The sequence below is a fragment of the Polypterus senegalus genome, chromosome 11, assembly GCF_016835505.1.
Source record: "Polypterus senegalus isolate Bchr_013 chromosome 11, ASM1683550v1, whole genome shotgun sequence".
NCBI classification, from domain to species: Eukaryota; Metazoa; Chordata; class Cladistia; order Polypteriformes; family Polypteridae; genus Polypterus; species Polypterus senegalus.
The window spans coordinates 32,884,746-32,907,016 of NC_053164.1; the positions used below are offsets into that span (position 1 = coordinate 32,884,746).

At 39.4% G+C, this 22,271-nt stretch overlaps 1 protein-coding gene across 2 annotated transcripts in view; it reads right to left on the bottom strand.

Moving 5' to 3' along the window:
• Window positions 1-21,366, bottom strand: part of LOC120538812 (metal transporter CNNM4-like) — a 119,711-nt gene extending 98,345 nt beyond the window's left edge. For both annotated transcript variants that reach the window (XM_039768297.1, XM_039768296.1), the window contains exon 1: window positions 19,977-21,366. In XM_039768297.1, coding sequence (XP_039624231.1) covers window positions 19,977-21,357 — 1,381 coding nt within the window. In that variant the 5' untranslated portion in view covers window positions 21,358-21,366. The remainder of the gene's footprint in view (window positions 1-19,976) is intronic.
• Between the last annotated feature and the right edge of the window lie 905 nt (window positions 21,367-22,271).

The window sequence follows — 22,271 nt, forward strand, 5'->3', positions numbered from 1 at the left end:
TTAAATTCTCTTCATTTTGGTACCTAAACATTTAGGTTCAACATTACTTATACTGGTGCTCTGGTTTCCTCCCACAGTCCAAAGACATGAAGGTTAGGTGTATTGGCGATCCTAAATTGTCCCTAGTGTGTGCTTGGTGTGTGGGGGTGTGTGTGCGCTCTGCGGTGGGCTGGCACCCTGCCTGGGGTTTGTTTCCTGCCTTGTGCCCTGTGTTGGCTGGGATTGGCTCCAACAGACCCCCGTGACCCTGTAGTTAGGATATAGCAGATTGGATAATGGGTGGATGGATGGATTACTTATACTGCTTAATTTTTCTGGAAGCTGCTGCAAACAGAAAGGAAATATGTGCACACTTTTTAAAAGATATTATTTGGAATCAAAAAAATGTGTTCAGCATTTAGCATGTAGCAAGTCTTAAGATGAGAGTTCTACTTAATCGCCAGCACACTCGCACTTAGTGATTATGTTTGTGCTTCATTATAACACTTATTTGCTATTTAGAGCGGTTTATAGCTTGGTAAGCTCAATTACGAGAGATTGGAAGACTAATGCAGTAATTGTCACTTTCCGCGATTAGTATATCTAGGCAGTCGTAACTGTAATAAACAATTAATTGTGCAGCCCTAGTTAGTTTATGGATTGAATTTGTATGTGCAGTGAATGCCACTGCATCCAATAATTAGGCAATCTCTGGATAAAACTATATGCACACATAGACTCTTAAAAACAAAAAGGTACCAGAGTGGTCCTTCAGAACAATGCCATTGGAAAACCATTATTGGCTCCCAAAAGACCCATGCATGAGATGGTTCCAGAAAGAAGGCCCATTCAGATCCATAACCGGCTTTACAAATAATTATAAATAGATGATAACAGATTTGTAAAATACCATTGGGTCCTGATTTTAAAAGGATTCTTCCTACATACATATATAACACATGCTAAATTCTGGTTTTCTTAATCTGTTTCGTTCTGCTAGGTAGGCTACGATACATTAAAAATGTAAGTTTTGTTCTACATATTAGGAACTTTTTCAAAGCACAAAAATACATTATATGCAAAGAACTCTTCTCAGAATTAAAGGGTCCTTTCTAGTCTTGACAAGCACATTTTAAATCTCCCTGGTTCCAATTTCTTTTTCTACCTTCAACTCCGATCAATGTTGGATTTCCCCGACAACCCCACTACCAAATCATTCACTATTCTTTCTCTCCCAAAAACAACCTGCCTCTACCCTCTGTTGTTCACTTTGCAAAGCATCTTATAAATCTCTGCCCTTGATTTCTTTTTGGTCGAGAGACAATTCTCTCCCTTCGCCCCTTTCATGGAACACTATTCTCTCCAATGTAAGGTGTAGCTCTGGAAACCCAAACTACCAGCACAACCAGTTCAAAATTCTACACCGACTCGATCCAACTCTCCACAAGTGGTTTCTGATGGGCCTCACTGCTGATCCACTCTGTCAATTATGTTCCCTTGGTTTACCTGGCACCTTTCTACACATGTTCTGGCACTCTCCTCTGTTACATCAAAGTTTTCTTCTTTTAGACTTCTAGGCTTCCGCTCAAACACTCTAAATGCCAAGATATTCTGTGTGGGTACCCTGGCAGCTAAACTAATTACTGCTTCCCGCTGGAAGACACCTGAAAATGTCACTACCAACAACTGGCAGTCCACTTTCTACAATTTAATACATCTGAAGCTGACTGCAACATGGATTAATGATGCTTCCAGTAATGTAATTGAGTCCTGGTCTGATGTGGCTCAACTGTGTAAATGTCCGTTTGTAACTGCTTCATTTTTTTTTTTTCAGGCCTTTGGGTTACTTTGTATGCCATGCCCGTTTATTGATATATTCTGTTAATTAAGTCTTTACTTAATTAAAAAGTTGATCACAAAAAATAAAAAATGTTTATGTGCCCAGCCATGGCTCAATGAGGAACCACACAACCCAGTAAAAAACCACAAAGTGCCATTAAAGAACTAGTAATTGTCAAGGGTGGTACAATGAATACAAATACAACACAATTGATATAAAACAACTCACAAACGTACTAGTCAATGGAAGTAAGTCCTGCACCTGATTTAGGCTCAGGGCCTCTAGCTCTTTCATGTCCTGATAATAATAAATTGTCTTGTGATCAGATTGATCAAACCACATACAGGAGGTGGCAAAAAATGAATAGCAGCACCCTGTGCCATTACCACTCATACTAAACCCCCGAACCAGGTGGGGGAACCTGTCAATGCAATCATTCCTCAAGCTCGATATACGGACACTGGAGGCACGTTAGCTTTGACGCCAAGTAGTAAATGTTAATCAAACGTTCCAAAATTAACTTTACTAACAGATATTTGCAGGAGTAAAGAGAGTAGACGTGTGTTGAGATGAACTAAACAGAGGTTATGTTCATTATGGTGCACTACTGGAGAATAAATCTCTCTATTATAAAAAAAAAATCCCGTGGGAGGGAATGACTAGGAGACGATATGTGATCTTCACGTTAAGATCACGGAAGACAAATAAAAGACCCGCGAGACGAAAGAAAATGGCCACAGAGCATCTCGCGGGAATATAGAACATGAGATTCTTGCAAGACATACCCTACTTACAAGCAATATCAGAGCACGGACATCCAAAAAAAAAAATGAGTAGTGTAAAGGCACGCAGCACACACAAGTACAGGGGTCTCAGTGTATATAAAGCGTATAAAGGACAATACGTTATAAATGAAACGTCGAAGACAAAAAGATCACATTTGTGCAAACAAAAGGAAATTAATCATCAGGACCAGGTGTAATTGGGGGAAAAAATAGCAGGACAAAGCGAGGTCAGAAATAAAAGGCAAAGAGCAGAAAACAAAGTCTTTTCGCATTCGCATCACTCAATGCGAAAAACGTAGATTTACACAATAATGGACCATACGCTATGAGAATCTGTGGTTCCGCAACAGTTAAAGCAACGACAAGTTTAATTTCAAAGAAAACACAATTCGGTCAGGTGTATATTTATGATCATGGAGAAGCGATCACAAAGCGAGCAACAGAGACACGAATGGCAAAAAGGACAGTGGCTGTATAGGCCTTAAAATGACCGAAGGGCAGCACGACAGCAACTTCCCCTCCCCCCCTTCACAACGCGAGCAGCGTTATATGTCCTGCAAGAAAGAGATTTAAGTACGTCAGGGGCCGAAAATAAAATAAAGGACAATTATTGTTTTTACAATATCACGCAAGACAAGGCAGTTAGCCATCATTTAAAACAAGTCCACAGACATCTAACTTAGCAGTTGTTGGATTGCTTTTGGCAGACAAGCATCATGTGCTCCCAGCTCTTAAAACAACAACATGCGACAAGCAGAACAGGCAGCTCACCAGCAGCAGATGATCCGACAGCATATCCTTACCGTGCATTCAGCCACCCTCTCCTTCACAACGCGAGCAGCATTATACGTCTGGCAAGAAAGAGATGTATGAAAATAATGCATATGTAACAATTCCCATGAAAATAACAATCGCTTTAAATTGTATATCCGGTAAACCAAACACGGGGGTGGGCTAGCGAAACAAGCAGGGGGCAGAGGCCCTTAGTACCAAAAAAAAAAAAATGTATCACACAGTGAATAAAACTCATGGTGACTTCTCCCAGGGAGAAATTCTTTCTGCCCAATGAAGGACACCCAAAACCAATCCATGGGGTCTATATTTTTAATTTTTGGTTTGCTTGAAAGCTTGCTGTGTGAAACACCAACAAGCTCACTGCAGACTGAAACAAAGTAAGAAATCATCTCCTGAGTCGGCACAAAGAAAACAAACTTATTAGTTAACCGTTTTGAACACTGGCACTTTTTAAAATAATTGTTTACTTACTTCAAACAGATTTGTGTCACATTTTCATTTGTTAAATATTTATGTAGCAATGCTAGAAATGTAATTCAATGTTTTAGAAAAGTACATTATAGCTTTGCTTTTTAATAAAAATTTAACAATATCATGTTAATAATAATAGCATTGTGGTCACTAAAACAGCTCTTTTAGACACCAGAATTCAGTTTGAGTGATTAATTGATTAATGTATTATAGTTAGGTGCGGCAAGTCTATGACTAATGTAGTGCATATTTCTTAAACAACATTAAATGTTAGAAAATAGTAAGGAGTCAGCATCAATTTTGAAGTTTGCCCACACATGCGACTTTTCTGCTATTTCAGTTTCTTGTATTAGGGATCTGTTATGCAGCTAATAGTGGCTATTAGCACAGTAGAAGAGGAAAAGATGGAAATTGCAATAACCACTACTCAAGGTAAATTTGAAAGATAAGAAATGAGATCATGCAGAATAAATTCTCTTTTTTTACTGAAAATTTGCCAGTGCTTTTTAAAGTGGAATTATTTATTTATTTTTTTTACATCAAGCTGTGCTTAAGATAGCTTAAAGGAACATTCCACCCAAAAATAATATAAATTTTTTAATACTACATACTTCACGAGGTTTGTACCAGTGGCTGAAAAAAATTCAAGTTTTCGTGGAGAAAGGACACAATAGTTTCTGTTAAAACGGGTTCCAATGGTGACCAATGCAGGAGCACTATAAGCATTATCAGCAAGGTCCATGAAAAAGGTCACGTTACTCATGTTACATAATCAAAACGTCAAGTATGCTCAAAATGTGCAAAACACACATATTTTTGCAAATGTACTATTAAATAAATAACTCCAAAAATGAAAGTTGTCCACAAAGAGGAAGCCCCTTCACACGGGGCTATTCTTTAAAACTGAAAACCCGCCTTCCACCACCCATTCAGTGGTGAAGAACCCTGTCTTCAATTCAAAAGGGTGGCCTCATGTGAAAGGGGTTCCACTTTGAGGACTACTTTCATCTTCCAGGGTTATTTATTCAATAATATCTTAGCAAAAAAAATACCTGTGTTTTGCACATTGCGAGTATATGACTGAATGACTTCACATGTGGATCATACGACACGAGTAACACAAGGTTCCTTCCTGGACATTTTTCATACTTTGCCATTGTCACCATTGGGTCTTGTTTTATCAGAAATTTTGTGATGTCCTTTCCCCAGAAACGCATAAGGTTAAACATTTTTCTCAGCTATCACTACAAAATTCACAGGCTAAGTAACATATAAAAAAATGCATTGTTGGACGGAGTATTTCTTTAACAAAACTAAACTTTCTTAAACAAATTCCCTTGATGACTAAACCTATCAAAGTACAATGAAATCAGTCTACTGAGAGCCAAATTGTTTCATTCAGACAGGCAAGAAGACAATAGTGCTTCTGTATTTATGTGAATACATCCAAAAAGCTCTACCACAAATAAGAACATAATAAATCTGACAAACTGCAGGAGAACATTCACTCCACCAAGCTTGCTTGTTTAGCTAGTAGTTAAGCTGTAACCCAATATCTCATCCAGATACGTTCAGGCAACACAGACAGCAAAGCCCCTGGACCAAAACAGAACATCATGTTTTCCTTTCCACTACATGCCACTGTACGCCTCTTCTGGGAACCTAATCAGCAATGCCAATACTAATTCTTCCTCCTCATTTTTTTTTCTAGTAAGTGCAATTTCCTATGCTGTAAATGACAAGCTTTCACATTGGGTTTTCCCGACAACTCTAAATTGGTCCAGTGTTATCACTAGGTTCCAGTGCCATCTTAAGCTTGTTTTGGGATAAACATATTTAAAAGAACAAATAAAAGGACTCCTCAGGTAATGCTTTCATCAAAAACAACTCGTAAATCACATATTCATTGTACAAACACTTAAATGTTTTTTTTTTCTACGGCATGTTATTACACTGGGCAGCATGGTGGTGCAGTGGGTAGCGTTGCTGCCTCGCAGTTAGGAGACCCAGGTTCGCTTCCCGGGTCCTCCCTGTGTGGAGTTTGCATGTTCTCCCCGTCGTGTCTGCGTGGGATTCCTCCCACAGTCCAAAGACATGCAGGTTAGGTGCATTGGCGATTCTAAATTGTCACTAGTGTGTGTATGTGCCCTGAGGTTGGCTGGTGCCCTGCCCGGGGTTTGTTTCCTGCCTTGCGCGATGTGTTGGCTGGGATTGGCTCCAGCAGATCCCTGTGACCCTGTAGTTAGGATATAGCAGGTTGGATAATGGATGGATGTTATTACACTTGATCTGGGTCACACTGAGAATCAATGCAGAAGACTATGAGGGCTATCTCGTGGTTTACAGATCAACACAATACTCATTAGGCTATACTGTACTGCCTGATTTAATTGTTACAGTCAAGAGTTCATTCACACCTACTGTATATGCAGACCATAAAAAGAAAAGAACAAAAGTGTCGACTTCCTTGCTAATCAGAAGTCAGATAGAGTGCCTTTAGTAAACAACAAGGTAGTAATTTAGTCTTGAAATGAAGATGATGTGAATTGTAATCCGGTAAATGCAAGGATATCATTATATTTAACCTATTTTCTGATATTAGGAAACCTCAGAATTATGTCTGCTCCACCCTCCAGTAAAGAAATGATGTAAAACTGGAATAAAATAGAAATAATACCATGGTTGGGAAAGAGAAAGGTATTGTTTTTCCCACATCTTCCCATTACACAATGCAAAGTATTGCTATTGGTCTGAACACGCTTGTGTTAAGATCATTCTGTGAAGCAGAAGACCCAGTCACAGAAATAGCTGGCTTGTACCATCTTGGACCTCTATCACAGTGGTTCTTACCCAAGGGGCCATGGTCCAGTAGGGGTGCCCCAACAAACTTCCAAAGGAACCACAAAATGATTCAAAATAATTATAAAATAGAAGCAAAACACTTAAATCACTAACAGTCACGCTACATCCGGATATCATACTTATCAAAAACATATGAGACCTTAATTGGATTATTGAGCATGAATCAAGACATGAGACCTACTTCATCAACATTCAAAACGTTATATATGGCCCGCAATGACTATTAGTTTTCTCAAAGATCCACTTTAAGTGCATTGCATATATAGATTTGTATTTGTATATAGTTTACCTGGACTACATTTAAACCTGGCATTAAAATTATTTTCTAGTGTCTGCTTTATTTTTGGATAGAGCTGTACTTCCGATAGGCACTTTTAAGGACAACTGAAGACTCAAAGGTGCAAGGGCTCCAGAAGGGTCCACACGCAGTTCTAGCCTGCTGTCATGGGAGCAAATGCAAGACCATCCCTGATCCCAGAAATGGCCAGCTAAGGAGGGTTAAAGCCATCTCAAGGCCAGAGGTCCACTGGATCAATAGTAGAATGGGTGAGCACTCAGGCAAAATTATCAGGCAAAATAGGGAATAGATTCCTGAGATTCATCCTTGGCAGTGTAATTACTTGGTGTAAACTTTAGTAAACCGTGAGAAGTCAATTTTTGGGGTGTGGTGCAAGAATATGAGGATTTTTTAAGAATAGTACGAATGATCACTTAAATTAGTCACTTAATTCATGGCACCAGATAAGGCATGAAGCTGTCAAAAAAAATGACTGATGCAGTTTATTCTTAAAATAACATTTGGGGAAAAAAAAAAAGACCTCCACTATTAATAATACATTTTTTAAATGAGTTCACAAATAGTTCAATATACCATGCTTTTTAATTTAACAACTCAATAAAGCAAGTAAAAAAAGCACCTCAGTTACTCCTAAAAAAATGCACAGCAGTTTGGTGCCGCTCAGAGTCACACTGTCAAAGGGACGGCGATTTATTTATTTATTTTTTTGCTGAGGATTCCGGGAACGCACCCAGCGTTTGGCCCGACCCGCACTCACACACAGACAAAGAAACGAAATCCAATACATCAAATAAATGAATGAATAAAATATTATATGGAAATTAAAGAAAAACAAAAAAAAAAAAAATCACAAACATCCCCTTTGGCGATAACAAATATAACACACAACAATAAACACCCTCAACAATGTCCATGAGTCAGTCCCAATGAAGCAGTAACAGAAGATGTTGTATGGAGTGAAAGATGATGATCCTGGGAATAGCTTTCCATAAGTAACGTAGCAAACAGTCCTACTGGCGAGGGGCGAGATTTATGGGAGCACTCCCTCTGAAGATGCACGACGACCAATCCACTACTAGTCACAAGACAGGTAGGCACAAGACCGTCCATGCATCCTTATGGGTTCACGATCCAGGGTACAAACGATACTCTAAAGAGGTTATGTTAGACGAGACAAATGGGTGAACAAAAACACAGACAACCTTCCGTTGCTGGCTCTTTTTAAAGATTCCCCCTGGCACCTCTTGTCCCCAGCAGCCCCTGCACCCGTTGCAGACATCCAATCAGGACAATACCCTCAGGGCAGCTGGGAAATGGAGTCTATGAAGTTGTAGCACTGCTACAAATGTACGCAACATTTGTATTTTATATGGTGAAATGATAAATCTTGATGACTAATTCAGTGAATTGTCCTGTTTGAAATGATTAATGCTACTGACTGACATTGTGCTGAATGTCTACGATTTGTCTCAACCTTTGAATATTTTTTGGTATTTTTACCGCCTTTACCAGTCCAAACACCGGTAAACTGTCATTTAACTAACCACTTTAAAACAGTGCTTTGATGAGGAAATAATTCTTAGCCAAGGCACTTAAACTTCATGCAAAACCTTATTTGCACCTCTGCTACAGATTTAGACATAATGTATGTTGTAACAGGAAACACACAATAAGGCACCCACCAATTGTTCATGGCCACTGAAACTACTTTTAGTATACAACACAGATACACCAACTCTATTCACTCACCCTCCAAAACACCCTGAAATATGTCACATTCTTGTGGTGCACTCATCACTTTTGCTTTGACATTTCAAACAAGCACCATGATGCCTTCACCTCACAAATTCGTCTGTCATTCCTTCTCACCTCTCCTACGTGTCTTCGCTTGTCACTCATCTCTTTGCTTGTCAGTCATCTCAGTTTGATTTTTTCACTGGTTGTAAGAAGGGTAGGTGGTGTTGTGGGAAATAGTTTTTATATTTTCGTGTCATTGACACAAGAGTTCTCTGTAATGCATCAGTGGCGTTATTTGGCGTACTACCACAATAAATAATATGGTAAAAAGAGTGTGCTGTGCTAATATTATTACATAATCATGTAGCAAACTATCACAAACACATCAGTGATGACCCATACCTTTTCAATGTCATGACCCACTTTTTCCTATGCAAGTGTGTTTTTGACCCACAGGTTGGGTGTCTCTCTTTGTGAATTGAGCATGAAGGTCAGAGCTTTATCCCCTTGTTAAATTCTGCATGATTGTCAGAGCATTTGGGCTGGGTTCTCCCTTGGTGAATAAAGTACGAACAAGAGAGCAGTTCCCCCTTGGTGAATTAAGGATGAACATCAACATAGTTCTTTCATTCAGAGTGATGACATGCTGCAACCCACCGTGACACACCACCATTATAAACAATACAAACTTGCAACCCACCGCTTAAGAAACACTGCCCTAGAGCAGGGGTCCTCAATCACGGTCCTGGAGGGACGCAGTGGCTGCAGCTTTCCCTTCCAACTAGTTTCCTAATTAGAAGACAGTCCTTGCCGATAATGAAACTTGGCATTTAACTATTTGGCTTGTTAGTGTATTCATTCATACAAGGGAAATGTTAATTGCACTGTAGAGTTTTCTTCTCTGAGGAGATTTAAACTTAACAATCCTTTCATGTCCCCTCTTATTTATTTATTTATTTTTAAACACAGATACATCATGATGCACAGGTTTAAAAGGAAGGCCTTTATCTGGAGAGCTGCTGGTTTATTGGTTATCTGCATTTCATTATTAAGTAATGTCTGGTTAATTAAACAGGCAACAATTAAAACTTAAATGTAGTTGCTACAAACTAAAATAGGCAATTAAGGGTTCTGAATTGTAACAGGCCAGGGGCTTCATGCATAAATGGTGCGTATGCGCAGAAATGTTGCGTAAGAAAGTTTCCACGTTCAAATCGCAATGTATAAAACCTACACTTGGCGTAAAACCACGCAAATTTCCATGGTACCTCAACCTGTTGTACGCAAGTTCTCCATTTGGTTTTGCAGACTGGCGGCACCCAGTGTCAAAGCAGTGCCACTGTTCCTGTGTGGTTACCCTTTATTTCTTAGAACCACATTTCTGACACTGCTTTATAAATACACTGAAACTAACTGCATATTGTTTATTAGTGTAATGCATCTGATTGTAATTAACTCGTAACAATATAATGCCCCAGGGAATAGCCATAGTATTCCAAATACCAGAACTGCTTTAGGGTTGTTACTCTCACTGCACCATCTTCTTCTTCTTCTTCTTCTTTTTTTTCTTCTTTCAGCTGCTCCTTTTAAGTGTTGCCACAGCGGATCAGATTTTTCCATACTACTCTCACTGCACCACTCGCAGTATTTATATCACTGTATCTGAGTGGGGAATCACAGAAGGAGCCGATTGGAAAGAGAATTATCGGTATACAGCATCAAGCACATGCTGCCAAAGCCACGGCAAAACATTTCAAAGCCTTTCCTGTATGGACCTCGCGGTTCAGAAACAGTTTCATCCCAAGAACTATAAACGCACTCAATCAATTGCTCCTTGTAGAACTGTTTGTACTTATAAGTACAATTACCCCACTGTAAACTTGCACTACAGTTATAATATTACACAACCTGCACCACTTTATAAAGCGCGTATTTACATATGATGGCGATATCATTTTTAAGATGAAATGCAGCAAAATATGTTGATTAATCTGTGTTGTTAATAATTAAACATGTGAGGACATGGTGCCGCAGCGCTAGCAAGTTCACGTATTGTTCCTGCCTTGTGCACTGTATATTTGCTGAGGCTGGCGCGACACTGGCAGGATAGATGGATAGAATAATTAAACACCTACTATGAAGATATTTCAATGTTCCTTAAAGGTTTTGAAGAATCGTAGTTTTAAGCTTACAGATGGCTGAACATCTATTACAGACCGATTGTGTGGCAATTGGGTATTTGGGGAAAGAAAAGTAATGACAGGAATTGGAGGTTAGTACGTTTGAAAGAGACAGTACTGCTACAATAAATTATTTCATCGAAGTTCGCACATGGCATAACAGTATCTTGTGTGAGACCTGAATAATCACTGCGCCGTCGTGTTCCCATGTTTAATAACATGCTTTCATTCTAATCATCATTAAAATATCATGTATACATCTCAGTATTTTAATTATTCAGAGAGTTGTAATATCATGAATGTAATGGATTCTGTGTCCTGTCGGAGAAAGAGAAAGAACAGAAGCACGTAGTGATTCACACACAGAGCACATTGAAGATCAAATACAAAACAAAGCATTTAACTTGCTACTTTAGTTATGATGGGATTTGAGAAACTATTAAATTAAATGATTTTTTGGGATTAATAAAGTATCTATCTATCTATCTATCTATCGATTTTAAGATGAAGTTTATGATGTTCTACTTTAATGACAAAATAAACTACGTGATTAAAGTGGAAATTTCGAGATTAAAGTTGACATTTTGTGTTTTTTTCCCCCACTGTGTGCCTATTTTTTTTGTCTGTACCCTAATAAGCTCAGACAGTGGGCTACAACTCGCCTTTTCACGGTGACTTTGATATGTGACTTTTTTTTTTTTAATTTTGGCACGGTGTGACTTTGTGAACTTGAGCTTTCGAGTTTCTCCGACACGCTATGTCACTTGATCAACTTCCTTTTGTTGATTATACCACGGTTTATTTGAACAAATTGTATGTTTTTCCTTTGCCTCCACTTGGTATTCGCTGAAATTCTTACATTTTCCCCCCGTGCTTTTCTCCTTGTCTTTTCACAGAATGCTGAGCTTAGGGGGATTTATATTTAATTGCATATTCAAAGAGGCGTAATTCTGGGTGGGGTTTGGGCGGGGCAGCACACACATGCACGAGCATTACTTTTCACGCTGACCGGGATTTCTGGAGCAGAAGAACACGGAAGTTGGAGTACGCACAGATTCCTGCATCTGGATTTTTCTGTGCGTAAGCACTTTTCGGCTTTTGTGCTTACGTCATGTTATAGTGCGAATTCTACGCACGGCGTTATGCATGAGGCCCCAGATAACTAAAATCCCAAGAACTGCATTGCTTTAGTAGTACATGTAAATAAATCTGTTCAAATTAAGAAAATGGTTGAAGTGAAAATCTGCAGCCACTGCGGACTTCCAGAGCTGTAATTGAGGACCTCTGATCAACAATATAACTAAAATCTATCCATGACGAATGAAAGCGCTAACAAGGCCTAGTGTTAAACAGCAAGTTTCATTATCAGCAAGAGCTCAGTTCTAATTGGGGAAACTGGCTGGAACAAAAACCTGTAGCTACTGCGGCCCTGATTTTTTAGTGTATTTACACTGTATATTCTCCCTATGTTCAAGCAGAAAATTAATTATATTATATATTTCTTATTGGAAGCAGAGAATCAAAACAGTTCCCTGTAAGGCATGAATTAGACACATTCTAAGCAACTGGTTGCAATGAAAACCTTCCATCTATTAAGTCTCTCCAGGAACTCTGAATTTTGTTTTATGGATTGAATTCTCCACAAGAAAAAGACGTAACATTTCCTTACGAGCTTTCATTGGTTTAGTAAGTCCCTGTACAAGCACCTAATTTCACTTGATTAGTAAAACCAAGTTGTATCACTTTGCCGTTAACTGATCAATATATACTCATTAAATGGAGCTGTGCAGATGTTAAAGGTGTTACCAGGGGTGTGGGAGCCAGAGATAAGGCTAACCAGTGGCATTACAAACAGTCAAAACAGGCACTACGAGAGCGGAACTGACAATTCATAAACTGCCTTCCAAGTCTTCCATGCATCTAAATATTTAGGTGTCTATCTCAAATGCTTCAAATAATTAATGTACAAGTAACATCTACTTTAGTGTAGTGTTTCTCAATCAAACACAGATCACAAGTTGCTATTGTTTACCTTGGTAGCGGGTCACAGTGGAATGTTCTTGATCCCAACTCAAAACCAAAGATCATGCTCAATTTACAGGTGAACGTTGGATCGCAAAGACACTTATATGGGGAAAAAGTGGATTTTGACACCATAAAGATTGAGAAACACCTCTTTTTGTCAAGCCGGTTTCCAGACTCACTTGGGTTCCTGGTGTTTCCCCATGTCAGCTACAAATAGAAAGCTTTAGATTCACTGGACCAACAGAAGTCATGATGATCAGTTGCATTTACCAGAGAGAGAAGCAGGGCCAGGTGGTCTGTAGAAAACTGAAGACCAACATTATTGGTGACATTCACTATATCAGTAAGATCCAGTTCCATTATGTACATTCATTGGGTTACACCATGAAATACACCAAGTCACCGGAGCTCAATTCTATTAAATCCATTGGGTCAATGCAATCTAATTTACCGGTTACTTTAACTTTGTCAGAGAAGGTCAATTCTGTTTATTAAATTCACTGGGTTATTGAAGCCCAGTTTTGCTAGTTTGAGTAAATAGGTTACTCAAGTCCAATTCTATCTGTTAAAATTACTGGTTCAAAGAAATTCCAGTCTTTCAGTTAGATTGGTTGGATCAGTGATGCTCAGTTTTATCAGTTACATTGTCTGGGCCACTAAAGTCCAATTGTATCTCTCAAGGTCATTTAATCACTAAGGCCTAGTTCTACCAAATAGACTAACTGGGTCACTGAGGCCCAGTTCCCTCTATTATAATTGGATTTCAATCTCTCATTCAATCTTGCTGATAAACTTCCCAGATTACCGAGAACAAATTCTCTTCTTTACATTAAATGGACCACTTACCTATTAAAATCCAGAGGGTAATTAAAACCCTAATCTAACAGCTTGGACGACTAAGTGATTAAAGTCCAATTCTTTTGGTTAAAATCATGAGGGTCAATAATAATCAATTCTTTCATTTAAGATTTTGAGTTCTGTTGAGACCCCATTTCACCCATTAAGTGTACTGGGTCACTCAGACACAAATCCATCAGATTTCCTGGGTCAGTGACACTCCGTTCAATGAGTCTGACTGACTGGGCATTGTCTTTCATTCATCATGTCACCGAGACCCAGTTCTACCCAATATTTTCACTTGGTCACCAAAAACCAATTCTATAAGCTAGACTAAACACACTTAGAACCATCAGTCAATTCGCTGGGCCACTAAGACGCTGGTCTAGCAACTTGATTTAATATGTGACTAACGATTCAAAGGTTGAACAAGAAACAGTTCTATCATTCAGACTTTTATTGACGGAGTACATTTTAATAAAAAACAAATCTATAATTTAGCTTGATTTATTCATTACATTCCAAGCCTGTTTATTAAATTTATTGGTCTCTAAGAATGAATTGTGATGTTCTAAATTCAATTTGTCACGAGAACCAGTTCTGTCAGTTACTCAGTCAGTTTCAACTTGGTTCAATTCGAATTGCTCAATTCACAGCATACTTAAGAGTTAATTCTTCTGTAAGTCCAACAATTGCATGCTCAGTCTGTAATATTTATCACATGGATACACCAGGACCACAAGTCCACAATGAAAAAGAAATCAACTGGCAGTGAAATACAAAGCAGTTATACTGTCCGAGCCCTTCTACACTAATCTATCCCTAAGAACAGCTCCACACAAAATAAATGGTCAGGCTGTAGTAAAATTTTGAAGCGACTCTATATCTCTTGTAAATATTAAATGTTTTGGATATATTTTAGATATATACCAGTGTTATTTATAAGTAATTCCTTGCATCATCAAATCACTTGATTGTGAAATACAGAAAAAAGAAGAAGAAGAAAACAGGAAGCTCAGCAGTCAAGAGACATTTGTGGCAGGTCAGGCTGAGGCACGTGCACGTCTTGTGAAAAACAAATAAGAGCGCCAACAATGAGAAGCTGGCAAATTTATTCCAAAAGGTACCCAGCTAACCTGAATGCCACTCGCTATCTCAAAAATTTTCAATGGGCTGAGAAGTGCCCTAGTACCATCTAAGGACATCTACGCACTCACTGCTAAGCCACTGACAAGATTTCCCATGTGCCAATCTTTTGCAGTTAAAGAGCAAGAGATCTCTTCACGGTCAGTTTTGAGCCTCCCAATGTGAGAAACCTGGAGTCCACGTTTCCATAACTGATCAGTTTCCAAAATTAATTTCTGAGCCAGTATAAGCAAATTGGCACAAGCTTGACACTTCACACCCAGCGGCCTGACATTAAAATGCAACAGTATAATCTTCAAAATAGCGGATAAGCTGACTGCAGGTGGGCACACTAATTGTGCCACGGCATGGGACTCGCAGCATGCATCAGCGCTTTAAAGTTTTGTGGAGAAGATAATGAGGGAGCAGGTGGTGCTAAAGGTACAAATAATGGGGTAACATCACCATGCCTTGTAGTTTTTTTAGAAGCTGGATGCATACATGTCTTCTATAGTTCTGTTGCTGGGAGAGGGAGTTATAAGAGAAGGGCAAAGGAAAAACAGAAATGTCACCGCCAAGTCACCCTGCTGGGAGGCATACAAATAAAGCAGGAGTACTGGTAAGAGGAGGCACAGCATGTAACATCCGTCAGCTTCTGCAGAGGCAAGTGAAAGGAGAGGAGGCAGAGGCTTGCTGCTCTCATGCCTGGAATTTATTTCATTTTAATTATTTTTGCATAGCACCCATTAGATTAATTTGTACATACTGAGAAAAACAAAGACTAGTTTATATGTGGTTAGCAACTACTCTTATGGGGCAAGGATTAGCACGATTGTCTCACAGCTCAAGAAACATGGGTTCAAATCCAAGCCTGTCCACTATTTCTTGCACATGCTCCCCCTAATTCTACACTATTCCCAGAACTCCTGTAACCATCTCAAAAATGTGTGTAAAGGCTATTGATGATCCTAGATTGGCCCTGTACAAATGAGTATGGTGGTGCACCTGCAGTGGACTGATCTCCCATCCAGGGTGTCCTGTAAAGCTGTTAAAGGATTAAGTAGGTTTAGAAATTGGAGGATAAAATGGAAAAATCAGTGTAATTGAAAGATTCAGAAAATAAACCTCTGGTGGTCCAAAATAATTGCTGTACATAAGGTAGACATCAAATGTCCTGGGTGCCTTCAAAGCATACAGACTCCTAAATCATCTTATTTTGAGATGACTATCTGCTGATATTTAAAACGTTTGTTTAAAGAAAGACTCAATCCATATATATGTTATTTACCCAATAAACGTTGTAGTGGTGGACGAGAAAAAATTTGAATCTTACTGAACTATGTGCCATAAACCAAACTTATCAGAAACTTCAGCCTTACGACGTTGGAAATATGTGGGACGTGTCGAAAATGGCACCATCTAGAATTCCTAACTCCCATCTCTTCTTGGAGCCTGAAATTGAATGGAAAAGACCTAGAGGGGGAGTTTGTCAAACAATGAAGCGACAACTTCAAAAATCAGGCAAAAATTTTATTATGGTCCCATTTGGCTTGAGAAGAACTAGAACAAGACGTGGCTAGTACATCTCACAAGCCTGGCATGGAGGCGGGTTCAATGGCGTGAGGTGTTCTATAATGTCATCTAATGATCAAAGGACAGTCGAACTTGACAAAAGTATAATAGTGTCCAATGGCAAACAAAAAAAGTCTTTAAAAAAAATGTTACTTGTGTTTCATATTCTACATCAGTTATCCGGCGATATGCTTAGAATGTACAAAACACATGCTTTTCTGCTAAAATATTAATAAAATGTAGTTACTTCCAGAATAATTTGCACCAAATACAAAACTAAAGCCTTACAGGATTGACTTTTTGATTTGAAGACCTGAACCGTCCCCCCCACATTCATTGGTCAAGAGTCCCGTCTTTAATTTAAAAGGTGACTCCCATAAGGCTTACTTTTGTGGTCATGTTGTTGACAGATAATTCCAGAATTAATAATTTAGCAATATCTTAAAGTTTTGTGTTTATGTTGCCCACTCTTTAGCAATATTTTAGTAAAAAGGCATGTGTTTGAGCATGTGACTTAAATAGACATGAAGATATTTTTTCCCCCATAGACATTTTCATATTGATTACTGTTAAACAGCATTGGTTGCTATTGGCTTCTATTATGTCAGAAACATTTTTCTCTCAATTTCACTTGAAAAAAAAACTAGATTCAAATTTTTTTCTCTGCCACCATTACAAAGTACTTGGGTAAGTCATATATAAAAATAAAATACGATTGAGGCTGGAGTGTTCCTTTAATTGCCTGGATTTACCTTGTTATGCAGTCTCCAAAAATTAGCAGGAATTTCTTTGTGAAATTTAGAAAGATGCTGGATTCCAACATAAATGATTCTTGTGCTCTTAATGTTAACTACCTATTTTTTTTTGCTTGCTGTGGTTGTTAGCTCCAAATTGTTCTCTCGTTTTTTTTTTTTTTTTAACAACAATAAGAAGCAAAATGCAAGATAACCAAATGTAGTACTACTTACATGACACCTGCATATGTTTTTGGCAAAGCAGCTCTTCTGAAGGATTTTGGTAAGTCACTTATAAGCAAAATGCAGCTTCTTTACATGTATGATGTCATTCTAAGTGTTCATAGACTACAATGGCAAAAGGCAATATACAATTCATATAAATGAGTTTTGAACTTTTACTGACCTATATGAATACATGGAAAAGCTCAACAATGGAGACAATGACAAGAATCATGTGACGAAACTGTCTTACACTTACAGAAAGCCAATACATTCGTTGTGAAATGTGTGGTAGAAGCAAAATCCACATGTTCATTTATTTTCTTATAAAATTGATTTTTTTTTTAATATAGAACCACAGGAAGATACAACATTTGGCAGCAACAATGGGTACATATTAAGGACCAGCCCTGAATAGGATGCCAATCAATGTGCTATGTAGGTTCACCCCACACTAGGCTATTTTAGATTTATTAAGGTGCTGAGGTGTTTTCCGTTGCATGGCTACACTCAGGTCCTAATTTGGGATTCTGAGGTGGTCCATCATATGGTGGGTACAGCAACATGCTGCATCAGTACATTGTTCCCAACCTCCTCCTCCTCCTCCACTAGAAATGAACGATTCTGCAATCAATATGGTGGAATCCTTCAACTTTTTGGGCACCACTATCACAAACACTCTCAGCAGGGAGATTAACATTGCTTTCTTCACTAAAAAGGCTAAACAGCAGTTGTACTTCTTACACCAACTAAAAAAATGTAATATTTCCCAGCCAATCCTAGTTCAAATCAACAAAGTCATAAATGAAAGTGTAATCACATTCTACATTGTTATTTGGTTTGGTTCAGCAACAGCACACTCCAAAACTAAATTACAGCGTGTTGAGGTCTGCTGAGAAAATAATTGGCTGTGCTCTTACATCTTTTGCACAACTTCTTGTGTTACTAAACAATGTCAAAAGGATCATCACGGACTCATCTCTCTTAGCTCATCACTTATACCAAAAACTCCCCGCTGGTAAACCTAAAACTAACAGACACCTCAATAGTTTCTTTCTCAAAGCCACAGCCATCTCAAACCAGTAACTTAGCCTTTATATATGCATAAGTTCCGTCATGTACTGCATGAAGGGGTGAGTGTGTGTACGGTATGTGCATACACATTACATCTTACACTTGCACATCTCATTAATAACTGTATTATTCTGCAATTTTGTATAAAGTGCTTTCTTTTTAACTTGTGCTATTTATGTTACCTGTATGCGACACTGTTCTGTTAAAAGCAGCTCTAAATATACCAACTCAAATTCCTGTACATTATGTACTGGCAAATAAAAGTGATTCTGTTTTAGCATGTGGGTGTCAGTAGAGGACGTCTTTCTACCTTTAGCATAACAAACTTGAGGGTGATGATGCAGGACATTTGTGGCCGCTATCTTCTTACTGCATCCACATGTGGTGTGCCGGTCAATTAAACAGCATCATAACCAGCAGTCCGATTTGACTAACTTCTGCATTGTCCAACAGGTGCGTGTGTACTTTTCTGGCAAGAGCTGGCAGTGTTTTTACTGTTTTATAAAATGCTTAAAATGAAGAAGTCTTTGGTATGTTGTGGTGGGTCACCCATTATCACTAATGAATTCTACCGAACTGGCACACGGTTGAAAAAAAATTACGGTGTAACCTACACAGAAGTGGCTAAGGCCTTGTCACCTTTTGTCAGAAATATGTGATCAGCGACACACTAAGGTGATTCAGTTCAGTCCAGTGTGGTCAAGTACTTGAAAACACTATCATACTTCAACAATTAGTTTACGCAACATAAAATCTCCTCATTTAAAAGGGTTACTTATTGAAAAGAAAAAAATCCCAGACAAGAATGATAGATTAGTTTGAGTAAAAAAATAAAAAAGAGCAAACATCAGTTCAGAGGTCCCCTCCCTGCTCGACAGATAGATGGACAAAATTCCTGTTAGTGTGCCACAGTTTCAAAAAAGAAAAAAAAAAGTACTTGCTTTGTTAATCTAGTCATCTCATCAAGCCACGTTACCTAACACCTCCGAGTCTCACAGATGATCTGAACGCAAATACTGATACAAGATAAGCAACACCCTTGTCCTAACAATAATTGCATTACATGCCCAGAAAAGGCCTAGATGTAGACGTCATAATCAGGAGACCTTTGAGGAAAAGAATTCTGGCGCGACTCTCTCCCTCCGAGAGGTCAGCTAAAAACGGATGGAGATTTGGCATCGCTGTCCCCTCCGTTACATAATGTGCACAGAGCACCACTCAGTCTGGCACAGCATCTGCTACACTGCACAGAGCTATTCACGGCATAGGGGCAGCAGAACACAGACCGAGGCTGATGCATTCCATGCTCTCTCAATCTCTGGTGACAACCATATCAAAGTAGAATACAGTGAGCCTCATTTAGGGCCTGCTTTACAAACCCAACCTGCCAGACAGATACAAAAGAGCACACACTACTCCCACCTGCGATCAGTGACTTACCTTTCTTGAACTCCTCAAGCATGGAGTCCAACTTTGTGTCATAGAAGACAAAATGAACTGGGTGGTTATAGAATTTAGTGATTGTCTTTAAGGGGGTGCAATCATCAGGATCCACAAAAGCCAGGTCTTTCACATACAGGATATCCACTATGTTAGTTCTTTCATTCTCATATACTGGAATGCGTGTGTAACCACTCTCCATAATCTCAGACATAGTGTTGAAATCCAGTATGGCATCACTGTGGATCATGAAGCAGTTGCTCAGCTGAGTCATGACATCCTCCACAGTTTTGGTCCTTAGCTCCAGAGCTCCTTGAATCATATTGAGCTCCTCCTTGACTAAATCATTGTAGGGTTCTGTCACTTTGAGCATCTCCACAAGCTTCTCACGATTATAAACTGTGCCTATCTCCTGCCCAAGGATACAGTCAAGAAGCTTGCTAATAGGAAAGGAGAGGGGCAATGTCAAGAGCATGAAGAACTTGGTGAGCATAATTGTGTTGGCACCTACAGCCAAACCATGGCGTGAGCAAAGTGCTTGAGGAACAATCTCTCCAAAGATTACAATACCAATAGTGGAGGCAACGACAGCTCCCAAACCAGAACCTATGAGATCATCCAGCAGGATTGTTAAGGTTGTGTTGACCAGCACATTGCCCAACAGCAGGGAGCACAACAGGTAATTGCCCTTTCTTCGGATGGGCTCTATCTTTTTCGCATACCTCTTTTCCTTTTCCGTTCCGCAGCTCTGCACAATCCGTAGCTCCATGGGGTCCAGAGCCATCAGCCCCAGGTTGAGCCCACTGAACATGCCAGACAGCACCAGAAGCAAGGTGATCAAGATGATCTGAAACCAGAGAGGAAGCAGGGGCTTCTTCTCTTCCACCACCAGTAGCTTGCCGTCGTTGCCCCCTAGAAGGTACCAGAGACCATCTGCGGGGCTTTGGACACACAATCCGTACAGCTTGGAGCTCTCATTCTTGCGTAGGGGTTTCAGTTTCAGGCTCAGCACGCCGGAGTTGTCGCGGCTGGACTGGTTAACGAAACGTACCTCATCGATGTCCTGGGTGAACTCCCGGCAGGTGCGGTTGCCCCCAGAAGTGAAGTCCTGCTCTTGTCCCTGTCCTAACACCTCGGCGAATCTGACGCGAGTCGAGAAATCCGAGCTCAGTCCTATCCCGTAGAAGCGCAGTTCGATACGGCTGCCTTCTGTCACCTCGATCAGTCCACTCGTTTTACTCGGCACCGGCACGCTGCTCTCCTCCAGTCGCATACCAAAGATGCGTGCAGCCTGTCCGTCACCCATAAGCCCTGCAGCTCTCGAGAAGTATATAGCTACGAGAGTTACAAGGCAGACCAGCGAACTCCGCGCTGGCGCCATGTTTGTTTCGCTTTGCGAGCTGGGCGATGATGTCATATACTCTTACAATAATCCCGCCCTCTATTAGCATAATAACTGCCAAGCCGCCCATTTCTGCCCTAGCGATCCCGCCCACACATGTTTTTCTCAGGATCACTAAAGAAGCGAAGTGTAAACTTTTGTTCCTCGACACGATTTATATCTTGCTAATGAAAGAAACATTTTTTTACTTGCAGTGTAGAAATCAGTCCTAGAAGGACTCTAGACCATCGCAAGGATCACGAATTCCTACTCAGTCTCCAATCAGCCCAACCTTTGGATGCAGGAAGAAATTAAAATACAATCTGCACATGGGAAGAACACGCAGACTGTGCACAGTGAATGGGACCAAGATTTAAACCAAAATCTTCGGGCTTGGGAATCAAACAGTTAAACCCACTATATTATCTTGTTTTAAAATGCACATGTTAAGAAATGCTTAGCAAGTAATATACACCATTAAGTACAATATATCTCCTTTGGAATATTTTTTATCCATTTGAAGAAAAATCAGCATCTGGCCCCCTTTTTTAGAATACTTTTTAACATCTTATCTATGGTTTAGTGTATCCTGACTATACAGTTATGTATTTCACCCTAATTGTTACTACACCGTTGTCTCTTTATGTTTTCACCTGTTTCTTTGCATGTCAGAGGACTAGGGCTCTGTGAAGTTTGGTCAAGCCACAACTGGGGAGGCAAGATGGGGAAGGTTTTAGGGAAAAGGAAGTTACCATTTATTTACACTTAAATAGATCTTCAATTATGATGACAATAACATCTACTAATGCAAAGACAAACAGCTCACAATGAATCATAAGTTATCCGACCCATGTTCATTCCTATATCCAAATTTGGAAGAATATTCCTTTTTCTCACCAGTAGAATTGATAATT